Source organism: Schistocerca piceifrons, chromosome 6, assembly GCF_021461385.2.
Source record: "Schistocerca piceifrons isolate TAMUIC-IGC-003096 chromosome 6, iqSchPice1.1, whole genome shotgun sequence".
In the NCBI taxonomy this organism is placed as follows: Eukaryota; Metazoa; Arthropoda; class Insecta; order Orthoptera; family Acrididae; genus Schistocerca; species Schistocerca piceifrons.
Genome location: NC_060143.1, coordinates 581,936,252 through 581,958,113, shown reverse-complemented (window position 1 = coordinate 581,958,113; position 21,862 = coordinate 581,936,252). Strand labels below are relative to the sequence as shown.

Below are 21,862 nucleotides of genomic sequence, written 5' to 3'. Positions count from 1 at the left end.
CAAAAGGCAACACTGCAGTCATGATTGCATAACCTACAGATACTCGAAGTAATGCTCCCTTTCCTTCCTAGAAATCCGAGCCACCCTTTATAATCCAACACGCAGGTTTCTGTACTGAACCTCTCGAATCCTTCTCTTCCTAAATCCTTATAAACTTCCCTCTGGCACCTCCCCCTACCGTCCCTTCAGCCTCACCTCAGTGTTCAGTAACGTTTCGAGTCTAGCATATCCGTACACCGATCTGCAACAACACCCACTCATTCCTATCAATGTGTCTTCCCATCCCAATTTCTCCTACACTGACCAGTTCCTGTATTTTACTCATTTCCTATCCCACCAAATCAACAATCGTAAATTAGTTATTTTTGTCTCCCTTGATCTCGAAAAAGCATATGACCTGGAGTCCTCCTAAGCGCTTCCAAGCAATTACGTCCACCTTACCCCATTCTTTCTCCCTAACTGCCCGTCTCATGTCACCATCAACAACACCAACTCTCCTATCTTCCATCCCACTGCAGGTGTGTGCCAAGGATCCATACTCTCTCCTCTCTGCACATTCCCTATACCATCTCCTCCCATACATCTCCTCCAGTATACCGATGACATTGCCTTCCTCGCCCCCTACCCTGCTCTCCAGAAATCACAACAATCTCTCCAGCTCCATCTCAATCAGCTCACTTCCTAGTGCAACCAGCGGCTCTTCGGAGTCAACCCAACCAAAACCGGGTCATTAATTATAGGCTGAACCACTGACAGCTTCTGCCTCCATAACTTTTACCCAACCATCTACAAACGTCCTGTCCAGCTAACTAACACGCTAAAATACCTTGGACTAACACGAGATGACCAACTAAAATGGAAGCTCCATCCATTAACCATTCAACAGATAACCCACAATAGACTAAAATTACTAGAACTACTGACTGGCTGAACATGGATACTACTCCCACTCACAGTCCTCCACACCTGTAATTCAAAATGTTCAAATGTGTGTGAAATCTTATAGGACTTAACAGCTAAGGTCATCAGTCCCTAAGCTTACACACTACTTAACCTAAATGATCCTAAGGACAAACACACACACCCATGCCCGAGGGAGGACTCGAACCCATAATTCCTTGATCTGATCCATCCTCTGTTATGGCTTGGACCGATGCTCTTACCTTCTTTTATCACACCGTCCACATCATTGAATGCCACGCACTCTGCAGATCTGCTAACTCTCCCCCACCTGAATCCTCTACCAGCTTATACAATTAGCAATCCTACTCTTCCATGTTCCATGTATGTTCTGCATTATTCGTAAACTCGACACTACCCACCACCTAATTTCTTCCCTACTCACTGATCCTGGTACTCTGCCACATCTCCACACTCAACACATCCTCTCCCAACAAAATTTTAATTGCCTTCCCTTACAAGAATACTCATAGTTCGCATAATAGCACCACTGATGGAACATGCAGCGTTTATGGACGTACTTAGTTCGCTCTATGTACCATGCATTAAAGAAACCAAAATATGTAAAAATTTGTTCTATAATATTACGAAACACACACTGGCACTACTACTGATCTAACGTACAGCTTAAAGAGCGATCCTCGAGAAGAATCTTTGATCTTTATACCAAACAAAACAATGTTATTCTTACATCTAAATTTGTCAGAAACTAGTCTTTAGCTACTTCTGGCAGTATTCGCGTACCACGTTTTCAAGTGCACTATGATCTTGACATACCTGAACTTCGAGGTGGCAGAAAAGTTAGGTGCCCTCTCCAAAACTGAAATCTCACGCCACCCAGCTGCATGCTGGTCAGATTGCAAGGAGGCTCTACTGCGACTAGCACCTACAGCAACTGAAGAATAACGTCACAAAACTTGTCACCCTCTGACAAGTAGTACAACTGAGAGGTCAAACGTCACCAGCAGGTAGAGGACAGCTACTCCTGATGTCGGCACGCGTGATAATTGTTGCCTTATCTGCTGACAAAGGCAGCACTAAGGATGTCCTTACTCACAAGCATTACACTCAAAAGATGCAGGACATGCTAGAGGAAGATTCATAAAAGTAGATCGATAGTGCCCCACCAAAAGGTAGAGAATAAAGTCTAGGCATTTCTCAAGAACTCCAACACAATCACCTCTTTGGCCACTGGTGTGCACACTCAGGTGCAATCCGTGTATGGTGTGGCCCATGGAGGGAAGGGATATAGGACAGCCTAGCACCCCCGTGAAGTCCGTTTGTGGGCACACGTGATAAAGGCGACATGTGTGATCGCCGGAATATTACGTCCACTAGGCACTATGATCCAGCAGTATATCCTTGGACCGTTTTATGGGTAAATATTAACATGTGCATCGCCTAAACGGCTGTGAATTTGATGACTTTCACTAGCATGTGAGCAAGACAATATTATTTGTTTTGACATCCACAAAAACGTTTTCCTCCATAGTCTGCAAACCAGAGGAATGAGACACTTAATACTGACCATGTTTTAAGATACCTCTGAACTCCAGTTACACATGGAGCACAGTAAGTATGCCTGCTTAAATGGTTCTGGAATCGCGGTAATTTACCCAATAGTGTCTTGGCGATAAGTGGAATACCATTCGCAAACTCACCATGCTTAGTATTGATTCTCGAAAGTAGTTTCCTTTCAGTCATCACTCTTCTCATACATATGACGCAACCCATCATGAATTTCTCCCCTGTGCCAATCTTTTCATCTCAGAGTGGCACTTGCAAGCTACAACCACAATTATTTGCCGGATGTAATCCAATTTCTATCTTCCTCTACAGTTTTTACCCTCTACAGCTTCCTCTAGTACCACGAAAGTTATTCCCTGTTGTCTTAAGAGACATCCTACCATCTTATCCCTTCTGTTTGTCAGTGTTTTCCACACACTCCTTTCCTCGACAATCGTGCAGAGAATCTCCCCGTTATTCCCTGCTGTCTTAAGAGACATCCTATCATCTTATCCGTTCTTCTTGTCAGTATTTTCCACATATTCCTTTCCTCGGCAATCCTACAGAAAACCTCCTCATTCGTTATCATATTAGTCGATCCTATTTTCAACATTCTTCTGTAACACCACATCTCAAATGCTTAGATTCTCTTCCGTTCTGGCATCCCACAGAAGGTTTACACAGGGTAGTTAACCAGCATCTACCAGTTTAGGTATTTCAGCGTTTTTCTCAAACACAGTTGTGATCATTCGTGCCGCCCTCAGTTACTTACGCTAGACAAAAATTATAGGGCTCCCACAAAGATGAGCACAATATTTGGATGGATCAGACAACTATAATAAGTCTCACTTGAAAATTGAGTGCGTTGTCTAGCATCCTACTTGCAAACCGAAGACAAATAATTGTTCTACGTACGACTGAGCTTATGTAATCATTCCATCTTACACTGCCACAAACTGTTACACCCACATCACTGTATCAAGAGACCCATTCCAACTGTGACCCATTAATATCAAATGGTGCAAACGGCTCTGAGCACTATGGGACTTAACATCTGAGGTCATCAGTGCCCTAGAACTTATAACTACTTAAACCTAACCAACCTAAGGAGATCACACACATCCACGCTCGAGACAGGATTCGAACCTGAGACCGTAGCAGTCACGCGGTTCCGGACTGAAGCGCCTAGAACAGCTCGGCCACCGCGGCCGGCTCCCATTAATATCGTAAGCATAGAGATACTAAGCCTTCAGGTCTTGTAAAGTGCACAGTTTTACGCTCCTGAACATTTAGAGCAGGTTTCCAATATTTGCGATGCTTTAAAATATTATAAAGCCCTGACTGAGTATTTGACAAACCTTTTTTTCCGATAGTACATTGTTAGAGATAGCAGCATCATCTGCAGAAAGTCTGAGGTTATTATCAACATTACCTGCCAAGTAATTAAAACAACACCAACGATCCAGCACACTTCCATGGAATGTATGGAAAACACTTTCACATCTGTTGATAAATCTCCACTGAGGTTGTCCCTGTCAACAAATGATCAAATCAGTCGCAAATTTCGTTATATGTGGTCGTCCCTGTGGTACTGAGTGAAACGCTTTTGGGAAGTCTGAAAGTACTGTATCCTCTTGATTCCGTTGATCCATGGCTTTCCGAAGGCTGTGTGAGAAAAGCGCGAGATGACTTTCTCGTGACGAGTGTTTTCGAAATCGGTGTTGGTTGTCGTGGAGGAGGCCGTTGGGCTCAGAATTTGCTTTAAGATTCTACAACAAATGTAGCTCAGTGATACTGAACGACAGTTTTGTGGACCACTTCCACTGTTGCTCTTGTAGACAACGGTGAATGTCCTTTATTCCAGCGGGGTACAGTATGTTATGTGATAAGTCAGTCACAAATTCTCTAAGAACTCTAATAGGGTTTCCATCGAACTCCGATACCTTGTTCAGTTTTAGTCATTTCACGTGTTCTGGTGAGAGTATCATCTACATCAATATTTCTCTTCCTTCCATTGGTGAGAAAATTAAAATGAGACCGTACCATGGCTTCTCCATTGTTACAGGAACTTTTTGCTTTGTTACCTTCACTTTCAGTTCCTGTATCACTCACAAGTATCTGAACACTAACTTTTGTGCCACAGATAGCCTTTACATGCAACCTAATGCATTTCATTTAACTACTCTCTGTCTCAAATCCTATGCTTCTTATTATACCTATTGTGCGGTAGTCGCTGTTTGTTTGAAGTATCTTTACAGAGGCTACATGCCATGGGTGGTCCCTCCCATTATTAACTTTTCTACCAGGTACACACACCAATGGGCCAGAACATTGTGACCATGTACCTAACAGTAGCCAGTATGCCCATCTTTGGTATGAATAGCAGAGGTGACCCATCGTGGCATGGAACCAATGAGACCTTGGTAGGTCGCTGGAGGGAGTTGGCACCACATCTGCGCACACACAGGTCACCTGATTCCCGTAAACTCCAGGGAGGGCGGCGGGGGGGGGGGGGGGGCGGGGGGGTGAGTTCTGATGCCACAGTCAATCACATCCCAGACGTGTTCGGTAGGTTTCCACTCTGGCTAGTTCTGGGAGTCACTGTGTTCCTTGAACCATTCAGTCACACTCCTGCCGTTGTGACATGACGCATTATCTTGTTGAAAAATACCACTGCCACTGGGAAGGGGTGTACATGGTCTGCAACCAGTATACGGTTTTCCTTGCCCATCATGTTGTCTTGAACGAGCTCAACTGGACCCACGGATGCCCACTTGAACGATTTTCAGAGCACAGCAGAGCCATTGCGTTTAAAGAGCTGTTCTCCTGGAAGACTACTTCGCACCCTCTCATGAAGAAGATATCAGAATTGATCAGACCGATCAACGTTCAGTGCTGATGGTCACATACCCATTTCGGCTGTAGCTGCTGATACTGTGGTGCTCACATTGATACATGAATGGGTCGTCGGCTGCGGAGACCCAACATTAGGAATGTTCGGTGCACTGTGTGTTCAGACACTCTTGTACTCTGTCCGGCATTGAAGTTTAATGTTTGTACTGCCACAGTTCTCCCCCTGTCCTGTTTTACCAGTGTGCCTAGCCTACAAAGTCCAATATCTGTAATGAGTGGCCGCCCGCTATGGTGGTCGAGCGGTTCTAGGCGCTTCAGTCCAGAACCGCACTGCTGCTGCGGTCGCAGGTTCGAATCCTGTCTCGGGCATGGATGTGTGTGCTGTCCTTAGGTTAGTTAGGTTTAAGTAGTTCTAAGTCTAGGGGACTGATGACCTCAGATGTTAAGTCCCATAGTGCTCAGAGCCTTTTTTTTCATTTTTTTTTTTTTTTTTTTTGTAATGAGGGGTGGCCGCCCAACCCCACAAAGGCTGGATGAGGTTTCACCTAGCCTTCGCCACGTATTGAAGACACTCACCAGAGCACTTTTCAAATAGCCAACAAGTCGTGCAGTGTCTGAAGTGCTCGTGCTGAGCTCCCAGTCAAACTCAGATAGATTGTGTGCCTTCTCCATTCTACACACGGTCAACAAGCTCACTTATACCACATGCACCATGTGTGTGTCTGACTGGCAGTCATTGCTTGCCAGGTGAAGCTGCTATCACCTGAACAGGTCTATAGCGATGTTAGGTCGGTGGTCATAATGTTCTGTCGAGCCACTGTATCTATCTAGTACCTAATCAACAATTTTTTCGAAATTCAGCCACATTTCTTCTATATGCTACTGTCCATACCTAAGTTTTTCGAGATCTCTTAGTTGCACTATCCTGTTTGGAATAATAGTCTCTACAACTGCTTCATACTCAGTGATACCTGATTCATCGTGGACATACAGGAAGTGACCAGATCTGTTTGTTAGCATAAGATGTAATGTATACTTCCACCATGAGTGGGTGTTTAAATTATCTACTCTAAGTAATTTTCATATTAACCATAACAATACCAAGGGAGAGGGGTGTACCTAATGCATCCCATTACATGTATTGTAAGCCCATCAGATAGCTTATATTTCAAAATTTTTGGCAGAAATATTTATTGTTTTCGATGTGGTCTTCTTCCTGATTCCATAAATATTTTAAATTTTTCAGTGAAACGTATCCAAAAATTTATTCTTAGTAGCAGAGTGACTTTACACAATTAATGTCATATTCTGTATTTTCAGGTTCAGCACTATACTTACACATCACTATCTCTTTAAAAAGTTGTTAATATAAGAACAATAAAAACTGTTAATATAAGTGCACAACAATTAACAAATTTCGTTTTCAGATTGAGTATAAATAAACCGACTCCCCTCGTTGGTAATACAGCTTACTCAAAACCCTTTGGTAATGACAGGGTTAATTATTTAATAATCTTGGATCCACTGTCACACTGTCGACTTACTGCACTGTAATCATCCTGATCACATCTGAGATGGCTGAAGTATCCTTCAGTGATGACAGAATGATTGGGGAACACACATTCTAGTGACCTGAAATTTATTTTAAATTCACTGACTACACATTGGAATGTCTGGTGGTCAGTACTGGGTACCAAATATATGTTAATGCCGATTCATAAGACTGAATTTTGTCCAAACAGTCTCACATGCAGCTTCAATCTCTGTTTCAAAGGATTAGCACCCCTTGTCTGCTTCAAACAATACACAATGTCCGTTGGTCACTATTCGATCCTTTGGATAAAACATTAGATTTACTCTAGAAATCGCACTGATTTAATTTTAGACTTTGGCCAGATAGTTTTCGACAGAATTCCTAACTTTATGACTTTGTAGAAAATATAACTCAGATATACTTAAAAAACGGAACTGGTCCAATATTAATGATCTGAGGCTTTGAGGAACTCTGCCCTCTCTATACTGTCATTTTTTATTATTTAACGATTCACAGATTCATTAAGTGTCAGTGTCCTTTTCATCACAGTTTTCTATATTCGTACGTGGACAATTTAACTTTAATTACTGAGAGGGAATTCCTTTTGCACCTTATAAAATATTATATTTCGAATATGTTTTAAGTGGTTGTGAGTAAAACACTTATATTAATGATGTAAATGGTGTATAATATACTTTTACATACCTCATATAAGTAGAAAGGTTCCTCTGAAGTCACACGATAATCTTGCAATGGGATATCATCACAACATTCACCAGAATTAATTTGCATATCAATTTGTTCAACAATTATTATAAAAGACCTGAGCTGCCCATTGATATAATCAGGCATGCCCCACTCCACCAACATGCTGCTGTCAGTCGCATTAATTATTCTCAGGTTTACTGGTGGGGTGGAAGCTGAAAAATAGAAAGAATTAAAAACAAAAATTTGATTTAGTGGGTATATTTGACAGAAATTCAATAACAGAGAATGGTAAACTGAATATATCTGTTCTAAAGAATTGAAATGTAGTAGAAAATTAAGAAACAGATTGTACAAAATGAAGTCAGAGTGTTACAAAAGAGAAAATTCTGTTGAAGATTACTAACTGCAGGTTGCAGAAAACCATTCTAACTTTAAATATAGTTACCAAAAAGGTTAATGATTGCAGCACCGAAAATTTTCTTTAAATGGGATACGCAATGCTCATGAAGGCTGGCAAGAGACAATTAAATTTGAGACATCTGTGTGCAATGCTCAGACATCTAGGGCAGTTGCATTGCGATCTCATTTCAAGGTATTTAATGAAGATCATACAGTTCAAATCAGTATGTATCGCTGAACTGGTTAAACAGCCAAAGGAACATTAAAACCTTGATAGCCTACAACAATTTAGTGGACTATAACAGAGTATTCAAGAGTAATTACCAAGAGTCCAAAAATTCTAAGCTGTAATTCATACCGTCAGAGTTAAATAGAAGGCACATTTTGATTGACACAAGTATCCTAAAGAACCAGTCATGCCGGTCGGAGTGGCCGTGCGGTTCTAGGCGCTACAGTCTGGAGCCGAGCGACCGCTACGGTAGCAGGTTCGAATCCTACCTCGGGCATGGATGTGTGTGATGTCTTTAGGTTAGTTAGGTTTAATTAGTTCTAAGTTCTAGGTGACTGATGACCTCAGCAGTTAAGTCGTATAGTGCTCAGAGCCATTTGAACCATTTGAACCAGTCATTGAGTTTTGCAATTCATATGTTATATTAACAACAACTACGATCAACTGAAGAGAGCAGATGGACAGTCCGCAGTACAAGCGGTTCGAGCCCAGTAGATCGTCTGGGTGTTTATTTTATGAGTCCCTAACAAGGGAACCTCCCCATCGCACCCCCCTCCAATTTAGTTATAAAATGGCACAGTGGATAGGCCTTGAAAAACTGAACACAGATCAATCGAGAAAACAGGAAGAAGTTGTGCGGAACTATGAAAAAATAAGCAAAATATACAAACTGAGTAGTCCATGTGCAAGACAGGCAACATCAAGAAGAACGTGAGCTCAGTAGTGCCATGGTCCCGTGGCTAGCGTGAGTAGCTGCCGAACGAGAGGTTCAAATCAGTGATACAAAGTGCTTCTCACCAAACATCTGTCATGCTCGCAGCCAAAACAGTGTGAAAACTATGCACAGTAGTACTACCAGTTTTTTTTAATTAACTTTTCTTCCATTATTTGTACTATACTGGCTAGGAAACAAGCATTACTTAGTGGAAAGCGCCAACTACTCATTATTATTATTATATATTTTTTAAATGACTTCCTTTATTTTGTGCCTATAAAATTCTATTGATTACTCACACTCTCCTTTCTGCTTCTTTTATGTAATATGACAAAATTTTCTCTCTTCTTCAATTTAGGTATATTCTGTAGTATATGTAAAAAAGTTTCTTCCATTTCTGCTCCACGTATCATGGTGACGTTTCCCTCATACTGTCCCACTTAACAGTGTAACTAGAGGAAGAGATCCAACCACGATACACAATGTGCCTGTGGCATCACAAGTGCATCACATACAGAAACATAAACTCAAAATCAATTCATCGATGCCAAATATAAACTGTTATGTCTGTCCTGCAATGTCTACCCCCACAAAAAAAAAAAAAAAAAAAAACACGAAAAATGGCCATGTAAAAGGGTTTAAGGAACAACAATAAGAGAAAAAGGAAAATATAAAAACGAAAACATATAAAATGACAGTAATATTAACCGACAATAGGAATATAATAGGTTAATAGAATAAAATGTCTTTTCTTAAATGTATCCTTGTTAATAGATTAAATAAATATATATGGTTACAAAAAAAAGGTTCAAGTCTTCCCTCGATTGAAAAGTTTAATTTTTTTATTTTCAGTTTATGTGACAAACTCTTATGTTTTCATCACTTTTTTGGGAGTGATTATCACATCCACAAGAAAACCTAAATCGGGCAAGGTAGAAGAATCTTTTTACCCATTCGCCAAGTGTACAAGTTAGGTGGGTCGACAACATATTGCTGTCATGTGAAGCACATGCCGTCACCAGTGTCGTATAGAATATATCAGATGTGATTTCCTGTGGAGGAATCGGTTGACCTATGATCTTGCGATCAAATGTTTTCGGTTCCCATTGGAGAGGCACGTCCTTTCGTCTACTAATCGCACGGTTTTGCGGTGCGGTCGCAAAACACAGACACTAAACTTATTACAGTGATCAGAGACAATTGCAAAAATAAACTTTTCACTCTAGGGAAGACTTGAACCAAGGACCTCTCGTTCGGCAGCTGCTCACGCTAACCACGGGACCACGGCACTACTGGGCTCACATACTCCTTGATGTTGCCTATCTTGCGCATGGACTACTCAGTTTCTATATTTTGCTTATTTTTTCATAGTTCCACACAACTTCTTCCTGTTTTCTCGATTGATCTGTGTTCAGTTTTTCAAGACCTATCCACTGTGCCAACTCATAACTAAATCTGAGGGGGGTGCGATGGGGAGGTTCCCTTTAAAGTAGAAGCGAGCTACTTATATAATAATTTTGTAGTTAGATAGTAAATTTGCCTCATGTTTGCGTCGTGTAGTTTCACAGTGTGTTTAGGATGTATAGGAACTGCGAATGCTGTGTTCGGATGCGAGCTGAGTTCATGACTGTTCACTCACGGCTCGGGGCAGCGTTGATGTCGGCCACACGGGTTGTTACTGCTGGAAATGGGCACCACTGGGGGGGGGGGGGGGGGATATGGGGGGAGATACAAGTGACGGCCGTTATATCTGACGTGTCACCAAATTGGTCCACTGCTGTGGTCGACCTCGTTACTGCTCACCTGTGATTTAATGGGTGGTCGTTTGTAGGTGTAGCAGGTATGTAAAGATTTTCTGGAGGATCGGTCGAAAGGCCTCCCCACTTTGTCTGCCAAAAAGGTTTACGGTGCTTTCTGCGGCTTCTAAAGACTTTGAGACAGCTACAGCTCTTTCCCTAGTTTCAATTGAAGCCTCTGACCATGCAAGATCTGGACGCTTTCAGATGGTGGCGTTACTGGGAGTTCGAAATCAAGTCTTAGATGTGTGACTGAACCACGTAGGGACATGGCTGCGAAGGAAGAGAAGAAATCTAGTGAGCACCTGTGCTCATATCGGCAGAGTCATCTCAGATGTAGAATGCGGCCTTCTGGGTCCCATGGAGAGCGCAGGGTGTAGCCAAAGTCAGGCGGTAGATCATGGCGATATTAATGATGTGTGTCGCTGTGGATGAGAAGAGATTCTCTTCAGGTTTCTGGTGGCTGTCTAATGCGGTAACGGCAGCCAGTCTTGCTTACGAAAAGGAATCGGAGCTCAGCACCGGTAGCATCATTGACAGGACCGTTTGTCGACCTATGGTAGAGAGCCGAGAGGAGAGTCTGAAATAAAGGTTCAGGCGGTTTGATGACCATATAGGCTGTTGATTCCTTGACTTACGCCATTGCGTCGAGGGGTGTCCAGATCAGTTTAATAAGACAGGGGTGCATTAGCACAGAAATCAATTACTCGGATAGTGGAGGCTGTGTAGAGTAGATAGGATGGATTTTGAAGTTAGAGAGTATCGGGAAAGTACAAAGGGGGCTTCAGACTCAGTTGGTGCAGGTAAGACACAGGATGACGGTAGATATATGAACGAATGGTGTGATGGTTGTAAACTGTCGTGGCTTTGTCGCAGAAGGAACTGGAGCTTTAAGGTCCTAATAGAAAGCTCTGGAGCTCAGATCGTTAGGAGTTCTGGAAGCTGGCACAGCTAGAAATAATTTCAGCTGAAGTTCTTACAAAGGACGTATTGGTGTTCAGAAAGGACATTAAATTCAGCAGGTAGTCGTGTGTTTCTTGCCATTAGAAATAGTTTCCTTTTAATGAAAATGAAGTCGATAGTTGTTGTGAGTTAGTATGAGAAGAGGTTATACGTAACAGTTCGAATAAATTAATAATTGGTTCCCATTACTCAGACGACCTTGTTGCTGAAATGTTGAAATTAGCATCATTTTCCACACGTACCCTACAGATATAATTATAGCTGGTGCTTACTTAAGTCTTCCCATGGAAATGTTTGCAAGAATACGTGTGTAACGTCCGTAATAGCCACAATACAAAGGCCAAACTTGTGCTAAACGCTTTAAAATAGTTTTGAGCAATTACTTCGGGTGAACTGTTAATGGTTGCGATGATACTCTTGACGTCTTAGCCACAGATAATCCTGACCAAATAGGGAATATGATGAGGGATTCAGGGATTAGTAACCACAGGGTCGTTGTACTGAGACTGAATACCATAACATCCAAACCCACCAAAAATGAACGTATAATATATCTGTATAAAAATGAGATAAGAATTTGCTTGACACCTTCTTAAGAAATACTATTCATCCTTTCCAAACATTGTACACCAAACATATATGTGATTTTGATTCAGAGAAGTAGTATTAACAGCAGGTGAGGGGCTCGTACGAAAAAAATTTATAAGAAACGGAAGAAGACCCCCCCCCCCCCCCCCATCGCTACACAAAACATGTTAGAACACCTGCAGAATCAATGGGAAAGGATGCGAAACTCTAAAGAATGCGATGTATGATAGAATCTCTAAATGCAGCACTGACTTCATTGTGAGATGCTTTAAGTAGTGTCCTCGACCAAATCATATTTCGAACCCCAACAGAAAATCAAAAGAGAGCGCGGCAGAATGTACAGCAAGACAGCGGCAAGACACAGTGCAGATCTTCACTGTGCGATAACACAGAGGACAGTTCCCTCGAAACAGAATTACTAAACACATTTTTTTCGAAATTCCTTCACCAACGAAGCCGATGTATACATTCCAGAATTCGAATCAAGACTAGCTCTCAACACGACTAACTTGGAAGTATATATATCCTCGATGTAGCGAAGTAACCAAAATCGCTTATTAAAGACAAGCAGTAGAGGTTCTATACCAGTTAGGATACTTTCAGATTGTACTGATGTTATAACTCTATAGGTATCAGCCATATACCACAACTCGCTCGAGATTCGTTATTCACAAGAAGTAATGAGTTCTATCAACAGGGGATTTCAAACTGATTGCATGTTTCTAGATTTCTAGAAAACTTTTGACACAATTTCTTACAAACAGCTTCTAATCAAATTACGTGCCTATTGAGTATCTCCTTCGTTGTAGCACTGGGTTAGTGATTTCCTGTGAGAGAAGAAACTGTTCATAGTATTTTATGGAAAGTTATCGAGTAAAAGATGTCTGTCCGCAAAATCGTGTTGTAGCCCTTCTGCTGTTCCTGAGTTTATACGAACGGGCTTAGGAGACAATTTCAGTACCTCTCACAGACTGTTTGCCGTCTACTAAACTCACCAAATTGTAAAAACCAATTGCAAAATTATATAGAAAAAGAGATCTGAAGGTTGCGAGAAGCAGCTTTTCACTCTAAACAATAGTGCGGTCCTCTTCATTAGTACGAACAGTTATCCGTTAAATTTCGGCCACTCAATAAATCACACAATTTAAAGGCTGTCATTTCAGCTAAATAACTAGGAATTACAATTAAGAATAACTTAAATTTGTAACCGAACCGACATGTTGTTGAGATATGCGAACCGAAAACAGCGTTTTACTGACAAAACACGTAAATGATGTAAAAAAAAAAACTGCCTTGTGCTTCCTGTGCTGGAGTACAGCTATGCGGTATGGAGTGCTTATCGGATTTGTCTGACTGGGGACGTCGATGCAGTCGAGGGAAGGTCAGAGCCTTTTTTATTGCCGTGAGAAAGGGGAAGTAGTGACACGGTTATTGTACGTGCCTTGCGCTGACCATCATAAGAAAAAGGGGCTCTACTCGTGCCAGCAGGATCTTTTGACGAAATTGTTTTAATTCCACCTACACGGCGAGTGGAATCAGAAGTTGCGTTAAGTGTTCGTATTTCTAAAATACTGTTCGCAATTGGAACAGTCCAGAAGTAGTCTGTGATAATGATTGGTTTGTGGGGCGCTCAACTGCGCGGTCATGAGCGCCCGAAATAGTCTGTAAATGGTTTGATGGACTCTCTGCCGTGTACTGAAGTGTGAATTACAGAGGAGTCATGTAGACGTAGCTGTGGAGCAGTCGCAGGTTCCGTCGGCCGTGTCGCTCAACGAGAGGCCAACCGAGGTGACGAACTGTGACCGACCGACGTGGGGCCGATGAAGCTTCGGAAACCCCACGACGGCAGACTGCTGTCGACAAGACAACAGACCCTCCTGTCACTGTACAGAACACACCGCCCCCCCCCCCCCCGCGGATGACTGAAGAAAAATTTGAATATATCAGATGTGTCATAATTTGCAGCGGAAAGGACCCACTTCCAGGCTCACTAGTTTGAGAGCTGATTTCTAGGCTTTTCCAAGAGCCCATACTTTTGTATATTCCAGAAATAATTGTAGGACCCGGCTGCGCTGAAAAGGTTGATATGAGAGTATGTGGTAGTTGGAATAAAAGGGTAATCTTTAAAGTATAACAGGTAAAAGAATTTATTGAAAACATAATCTATTTACGATACTTGTTTATATACAACAGCCGCGCGGAGTGGCCACGCGGTTTGAGGCGCCATGTCACGGACTGCGTAGCCCCCCTCCCGTCGGAGTTTCGAGTCCTCCCTCGGGCATGGGTGTGTGTGTGTCGTTCTTAGCATAAGTAAGTTTAAGTAGTGTGTAAGTATAGATACCGATGACCTCAGCAGTTTGGTCCCTTAGGAATTCACACAGACATTTTATATACAACATTTTTCGTTTTGATATTCAGGATATATAAGTACAAATTTTTTCAATTTCCTACTCGAGAGCAAGCTATTTATAGTTGACCGTGTGAGAAACAGGACGCTTTGAGTTTGATGCTGCAATATTTTTAAGTTTGTCCTTGCGCGTTGTTAATTATAAAACTGTAGGCTAAATTGCTTGGAAATAACAGTCTTTTAAACTGGAATGGAAATTCAGTAGAGATCAGTGGTATTCTAGGCATAAATGGTGTGTGTCTTTTGTGCTTTCCAAACACAATTTCGGCTTCGGTTATGTTATTCGATAGCTGTTTGACGATCATCCTTGTTCCGTTACAGAGTTTCTGTGAGTTTAGATTTCTGACTAGTATGATCGGAGGTCCAATTTTAAGTCGAAGTTAGTGTAATGGCATTTCTTGTACCTGCAAAGCGTTTCTTCGACGTTTACCATCATTTCGATCGATTTGTATGTTTTCATTTCACCGACAATTTTCTTACGAACATTCAAGTCGATATAATCGAAAATATAATTTTTATTTGTTAAAACTGCCCGTTCACATAACCAATCAGACAGGTATAGCTGTCAACAATGTTTGGATAAATTTGGTCGATGAGTCCTTTTTCCGTAATGGCTGTGTTGCAGAAACCACGGTTGAGTTTAATGAGGCCGGTCGCTTGTCAGTAGGGTACGTGCCTTCGCCTATTTTGTAAAAGCTGTTAAGAAAAATGCGCTGTTGTTTCGCCTTTCGATAGTTAACTCTACGTCTGCTCAATTTTTTCGCTCTTCTTTTTGTTTTCGGCGTTTGGCTTCAGGACTGGCAATATCTTCTACTCTTTGACGTCTCAGCATTGTGGAAAACATAAACCAGATCAACTTTTTACTAAAAAATACACTGAGTACGCTTTACACACTTTATTTGCGGTTTACATTCAGTCACTGTATCACTCTGACTACTCACACCTCAGTGTTTGTTTACATTCGCTCACTGGACCACGTTTCCGGTTCGTCCCTTTGTCACTGATAAGAAACTGGCGTTCGAACCCCCGACGGGTCTTTACCAGTGGGTTTCTCCACCAGTGGCGAATTCCAGAAAGCACCAAAGAAGCATCGAATGGTCCACAATGTTCCAGAACATTCCAAAACACTGGAGAGTGTGAATAAAAACAAAAAGAGACTTGTGAGTCGTCATACACTGACTGAATATCAATAGAAAATAGAGTGTGTGTATTTAATGTATTTGTTCGTTAAAAGTTGATCTGGTACTTTATTTATATTTTAGACAGTGTCCAAACGTAAAATGGGAGGAGATCTTATCAGTTCTGAAGCCGAATGGCGAAAAAGACAGCGAAAAAACGAAACAGACGAAGAGCGCGAAGCACGTTTAATTTAACACCGAACAAGAATGAGCACCGTGAGAAGCAGAGAAACCAAGGAGCGACGAAATGAACGGATCGAAGAATAAAGAATTGCGACACGTCTTATAATAAAAGACTGCGAACTCAAACCAGCCATGAAATATCACCCTACGAGAAGCGCGAACGAGGACCAGTAAACAATACAAACTGACAAATGAAGCATTCCACTACAATCCGACAAAAGAATATAACAAACACATACACGTCATAACCAGAAAAATGGACAACATCTGCCAATTTTGAAGCGCGAAAAAATTCAATAGAGAAACCCCAAAATAATCTTGCATGTATGGAAAAATTCGATTACCACCATCGGAAGCACCTCCGTGTGAATTTTTGCATTACGTGACCGGGGATACTCTAGAACCAAAACACTTTACCAAAACATAAAAGCGTCAATGCCTGCTTCCAGATGACCTTTTTGTCGTGACATAGATCAACACTAACAAAGGTGAAAACGATTATGTTTTTTTTTTTTTCATCCAAGACAAATCTATCATAACATGAGATCATTACTGACACTTCGCAACGTAGCCCATAAATTTCTGCAAGTATATTTCATCTGAAGTGAAGAAACACAAACTGATCAATGATGCTCATATGTCAGTGGACAAAATCTAGAAGTATTCCAAGATGTACAGAGGATCTTACACAAATTCGGTCAACTGATCCACATATTTAAAACAGTACTAGATGGAATGACTTCTGATGACTGTAAAGTTATAATTCGAGCCGACAAAAGACCGCATAACACTAAAAACACAAGCCGTGACGTAATTGTACAACGAAGAAGCGAAGGACTACAACGCACTGCAGAGACACACCGTTCATACGATGCCCTTCAACAGCCATTAATATTTCTGCACGGAGAGGAGGGACATCATTTTAATGTGAAACAAATCCAACCTGAAACAGGTGTCTAAACAAACAAAAAAGTCACTTCCAAAGAGTTCTATGCTTACCGCTTAGTGATCAGTAACGATGAAACATTCAGCCACATTCTCAATCACTCGCCGTTTATTCCAACAATTCCTGGTAGATATGTATGCAAAAGTAGAAGCGGAACGCATGCTTTACATAAGACTGAATCAGAAGAAACTACCTACGGAAGAATACATCGACCTTCGAGACATAATCATAAATGGTGGAAACATTGATGAAATTCGAAGAATGGTTATGTTACCCTCATCATATATAGGAAGTCCGTGACACATGCACGAAAACACTCAGGACGCCATGACCTACATCAAAAGATATGGACGACCTAACCTCTTCATAACATTCACATGCAACTCGTTGTGTCTAGAAAAACATTTAGGATACGGACAAGCCAGCATGTATCGACACGACATAATAGCCCTAGTTTTCCGACAATAGCAAATAAGATTTATTGAAGTCATCAGAAGACACCACGTCTTTGGAACCGTCAGATGCCGGATGTACACTATCGAATGGCAAAAACTGGGACTGTGTCGCTCACACAATCTTGTACGGATACACGACAGAATTCATCCAACGGATGTCGAGAAAATCATCCAAGTTGAGTATCCCAATCTTCAAGAAGAACCGGAACTGTACGACATAGTAGTGAAAAACATGTTTCACAGACGATGTAGGACATTATACCCAAATTCACCATGTCTAACTGATGGACAATGTAAAAAAAAAAAAAAAAAAGTATATCTGGGCGACACACAAACTGGAGTTGATGGTTGTCCCAATACAGAAGATGGAAATCCAAAAATGATGACTTCACAGCAGAATTGCGAATACGAGGCAGGACGAACTGGAAACAGATACTCAATGGGCAGTATCAGGAAGCGCAGTACTTTCCAGAATGTTCCAAGCACATGTGATCGTAGAATACTGCAATTCAGTGAACACCTTCAACTATGTCTGTAAGTATGTGACCAAAGGCAGTATTTGAAATAGCCAAAGACAGCGAACAACGAAACAGATCCTCATGTACCAAATGAGAAGATATGTCAACAGTAACGAAGCAATGTGGTGAATTTTCGGTTTCCCATACAGGAACGCAGGCCAGCTATGCAACATCTCACAAAAGACACCGCCAGAAAAACTGCAAGTGAGCCATATCAGAACACAACATTAACACCTTTTTATCCAACTGTGTCAAAAGGACTGATTCGTGAAAACATTACTGTTCGTCGATGTCCCTAGCTATCATACGTGGAACACAACAAGAGAAACCTTTCAACGATTAAAACAATGGATTCCAGTAGAAGATCATCTAGGAATCATGAAACTGGCACACTAGACCGAGTATACACCATACGACGGCGAACGCTTCAATCTCCGGATGTTGCTACACGAAATAGAGGGACCAACAAGTTTTGCAGATCTCAAGACTATTGACGGTTACCTATGCCTCACGTACAGAGAAGCAAGCCAATACCTAGGACTGCCGGAAAACGACAACCATTGGGCATTAACATCACCAGAAGCCTCACTCACAGCCTCAGCTCATCAAATGAGAGACTTATTCGCCATAATTCTGACAGTACGTAACCCACTGAATCCAAAGCAGCTATGGGACTCCTTCAAGGAGAGTATGAGTGGTGACGTACTGTACCAAATCCGACAAGCTCACAGTGAACTGAGCGTCGAATTCAACGATGTCATCATCAGTAAAACACTGATTCGCCTACAGGATAGATGTTTAGCAATAAACAGCCAGATCGTGGAAGAACTTGGGATGCAAGCAGTACGAAAAGATGCTATCAATATGATAAACTTCGAAATTAAAAAGGAAAAAGCTACAACATCTACGAACCACTTCAGTACATTGCCCGGGACAAACGTCTGCCGGCCGAGGTGGCCGAGCGTTTCTAGGCGCTACAGTCTGGAACCGCGAGACCGCTACGGTCGCAGGTTTGAATCCTGCCTCGGACATGGATGTGTGTGATGTCCTTAGGTTGGTTAGGTTTAAGTAGTTCTAAGTTATAGGGGACTGATGACCTTAGAAGTAAAGTCCCATAGTGCTCAGAGCCATTTGAACCATTTGACAAACGTCTCCTCAATGAGACTCAAAAGGAACGTTGCAACGTTGTCATGGGCCGGATGGACAATAGCACTGGCGGAATTGTGTACTGGACGCACCAGCCGGCACCGGGAAAGTGTCTCTAATAAATCTGTTGCTGGCGGAGATACGTACATCGCACTTGCACTGTCATCATCCGACACTGCAGCCCTACAACTAACGCTGAATATAGCCGAGGGGCAATTCCCGGTATGTAAAATCCAGGGTGTATACTTGGACAAGGAAAAAGAGTCCCGGATTTTTCCCGGATGTCCCGGTTAAAAATACAGTTTCTCCCGGGTGAAAATACACTTTTTTCGTGTTAAGTGACAGTATACTTTCCCTCTGTACTGTAAAACTTATGACTTATTTGAATGGCTATGGTTTTATACAGCGGCTTAGGATATCCCGGCGCTTTAGAAAACGAAACTTAGGGGAAAAACACGCTTTGGAAAGTTCTTTGATGTGTGGCAACATGTACGATGCATATTTTCATATTACGAAAGTATAAATTCGCATTCCACAAAACACCGCATGTTACTCTCCAAAGAAATGAAATCGAAATTGCGATGCGCTTTTGTCAGCCAGTCATAGCTCATATCACCTGATCTCGCCAGCCTATGACAGCGGATATTCAGAGAGTAGGACGCGTGATGTAGTCAGCCAATAGCAACACCATTGTTAAGTAGCGCGAACACACAAATAGTAAAAGTTAATATACATAGTGCTGCTACAAGAAAAGAAAAGCTTTAATATATAGTATTGGTCTCTAAGATTAGTAGGCTGCAAGAGAAGCTAAGGTTTCACATGTAATGTTGATCTTTTTTGCACGTTTTACACTTTAAGATACATCACACAAATGTGCCAGTAAAATTTTTAATACCGTCATAAATCTCTGATCTTCTGAGCTCGAAATTCTTCCAAATGGATTGTCATCAAAGAGTTGATTTTTAAATGAAAGTCAAACGCTCTGTGATTTAAGAAATTCATCGTACAATCTCGCACATGGTTTATCTTTAGAAAATGGAAATTTAATTTGAAAATAACCCTTTTCAAACCACAAGTAGCAATATTTGCCCGCGATCTGCCAGAAACAGATTTATTCGAGCAGTTTCTAGGGAGCGGCAGGTAAGAGGCGTCGCCGCGCTTGCGCAGCTGCGATGACGCAGGTGGCCCATATGTGTAAAACATTAAAAGATCTTCCATTATGTCATAAAAGAAACAAGACATCAGAGGATTCTCCAAGAGCGTCGGAATTCGTGAACCATACTGAAATGAATAATTCGCCTTAAAGTGCACATTCGTCTGTTCAGATTGCCAACGAAGTAGCCCTCGACTTGATATTAAGCTCTGTAGTATGATTCTCGGGATGTAGATATTCTTGGAGTACTGTATTATCTCATGTTGAGTTCTTTATCATGGCATAATGCCATATGGGCTAGAAGATGAAAACGAGCACCTGAAATGCAGCGAACAGTTGAAACTAGCCATGTGGTAAACACTTCGTTTCAAATAAATTGGCCGTCTCAGCGGAAAAGATAGATAAAATCCGAATTTCTTTAGCAAAGCGACAAAAGTAACTTCACTATTGTGCAAAGCGATTAATGCTCTACTGTCAGAAAGGTGGAAACAAAATAAAATCTGAAACTAATAACATATTTTAGCTATCCGTAATTAAGTGAATGTATTTTAATTAACTTGATAGCTCCCAGCCACAGAAATTACTTTGTTTTCATTCGACGTGAGAGATGTAAACGAAGAGAAAACAGCAAAATCACTAAATGTAAACACGGATCACGTGGAGACTACCCTCACCCCCCCCCCCCCCCCCCCACTAACTCAGACTCCTCTACGCATCAGTCCCCGATCTACGATATTTCGAACCGAGGCAATAGTAGACGGTGATGGGCCCCCCCCTCCCTCTCCACCACGCCCCCTCCATCGAGCGTTTGGCATAGAACGCCAAAAATTAAAAAAAATAAGGCTTTTAAAAAATATGTTCATTTTGTAGCGCACATCTTTCCGAAGAGTCTGATGCATAAAACATATAACTTCGAGGAAATGTAAGACGTGCTGTTTGGTCGTAAGTGCACCAAAGTGCAGTGTCATGCCTCGTCACACAGCATTCTTCTACCGCACGTCACTGTATTTCTGCCATCGTCCATGGATCCAGCAGGACAGCTGAAATTAAAATGTCATGTGGTATCTCTCCCGCTCCCACCAGTCGGCCGGGTTGACATCCTGCCCTTTTTTTTAAAAAAAAAAAAAAAAAAACCTCGCAATTAATACTGGATGGGATTATTTGTAACCGGAAGAACAAGAACTCTTCAAAAAATTTAAACTCTTTATTGCCTATTAGCTAATAACTTGCTGTTCTGTGTGACATAAAATTAAATATAGGATATGTAAAACCAGTAGACTAGAGAGAGGCAAGACAGTACACATTTCTTCAATCCTTAGGTCCTAGCGTCTTTTTCTCTCTATCCTGCTACAGCTTTCCATGGCGTGTTTTCATTTCTGCGAAAGAATCTGTTACTTCATCAAAATTTGTCAAACGTTTTGTTACATGAAAAATCGACATATCGTTGTCTAATACTGAAAAAGCTTTTAATAGAAATAGTACCAACGACTGGTGTTGTTTCTCGATCTGATTACGTCTATTTTTTCACTGTCTGCTACAAAAAAAAAAAATGAACCGAAACCGGTCATATGAATAAAAAATTTGCAATCAATACGGATTTTAAGTAACATTATAAAATCACTGAT

The 21,862-nt window shown here is 41.5% G+C and overlaps 1 protein-coding gene across 2 annotated transcripts in view; it reads right to left on the bottom strand.

The window, feature by feature from the left end:
• LOC124803052 overlaps nucleotides 1-21,862 on the bottom strand; it is a 594,138-nt gene that overhangs the window by 32,319 nt on the left and 539,957 nt on the right. For both annotated transcript variants that reach the window (XM_047264177.1, XM_047264178.1), the window contains one exon: nucleotides 7,559-7,773. In XM_047264177.1, the coding sequence (XP_047120133.1) occupies nucleotides 7,559-7,773 (215 nt within the window). The remainder of the gene's footprint in view (nucleotides 1-7,558; nucleotides 7,774-21,862) is intronic.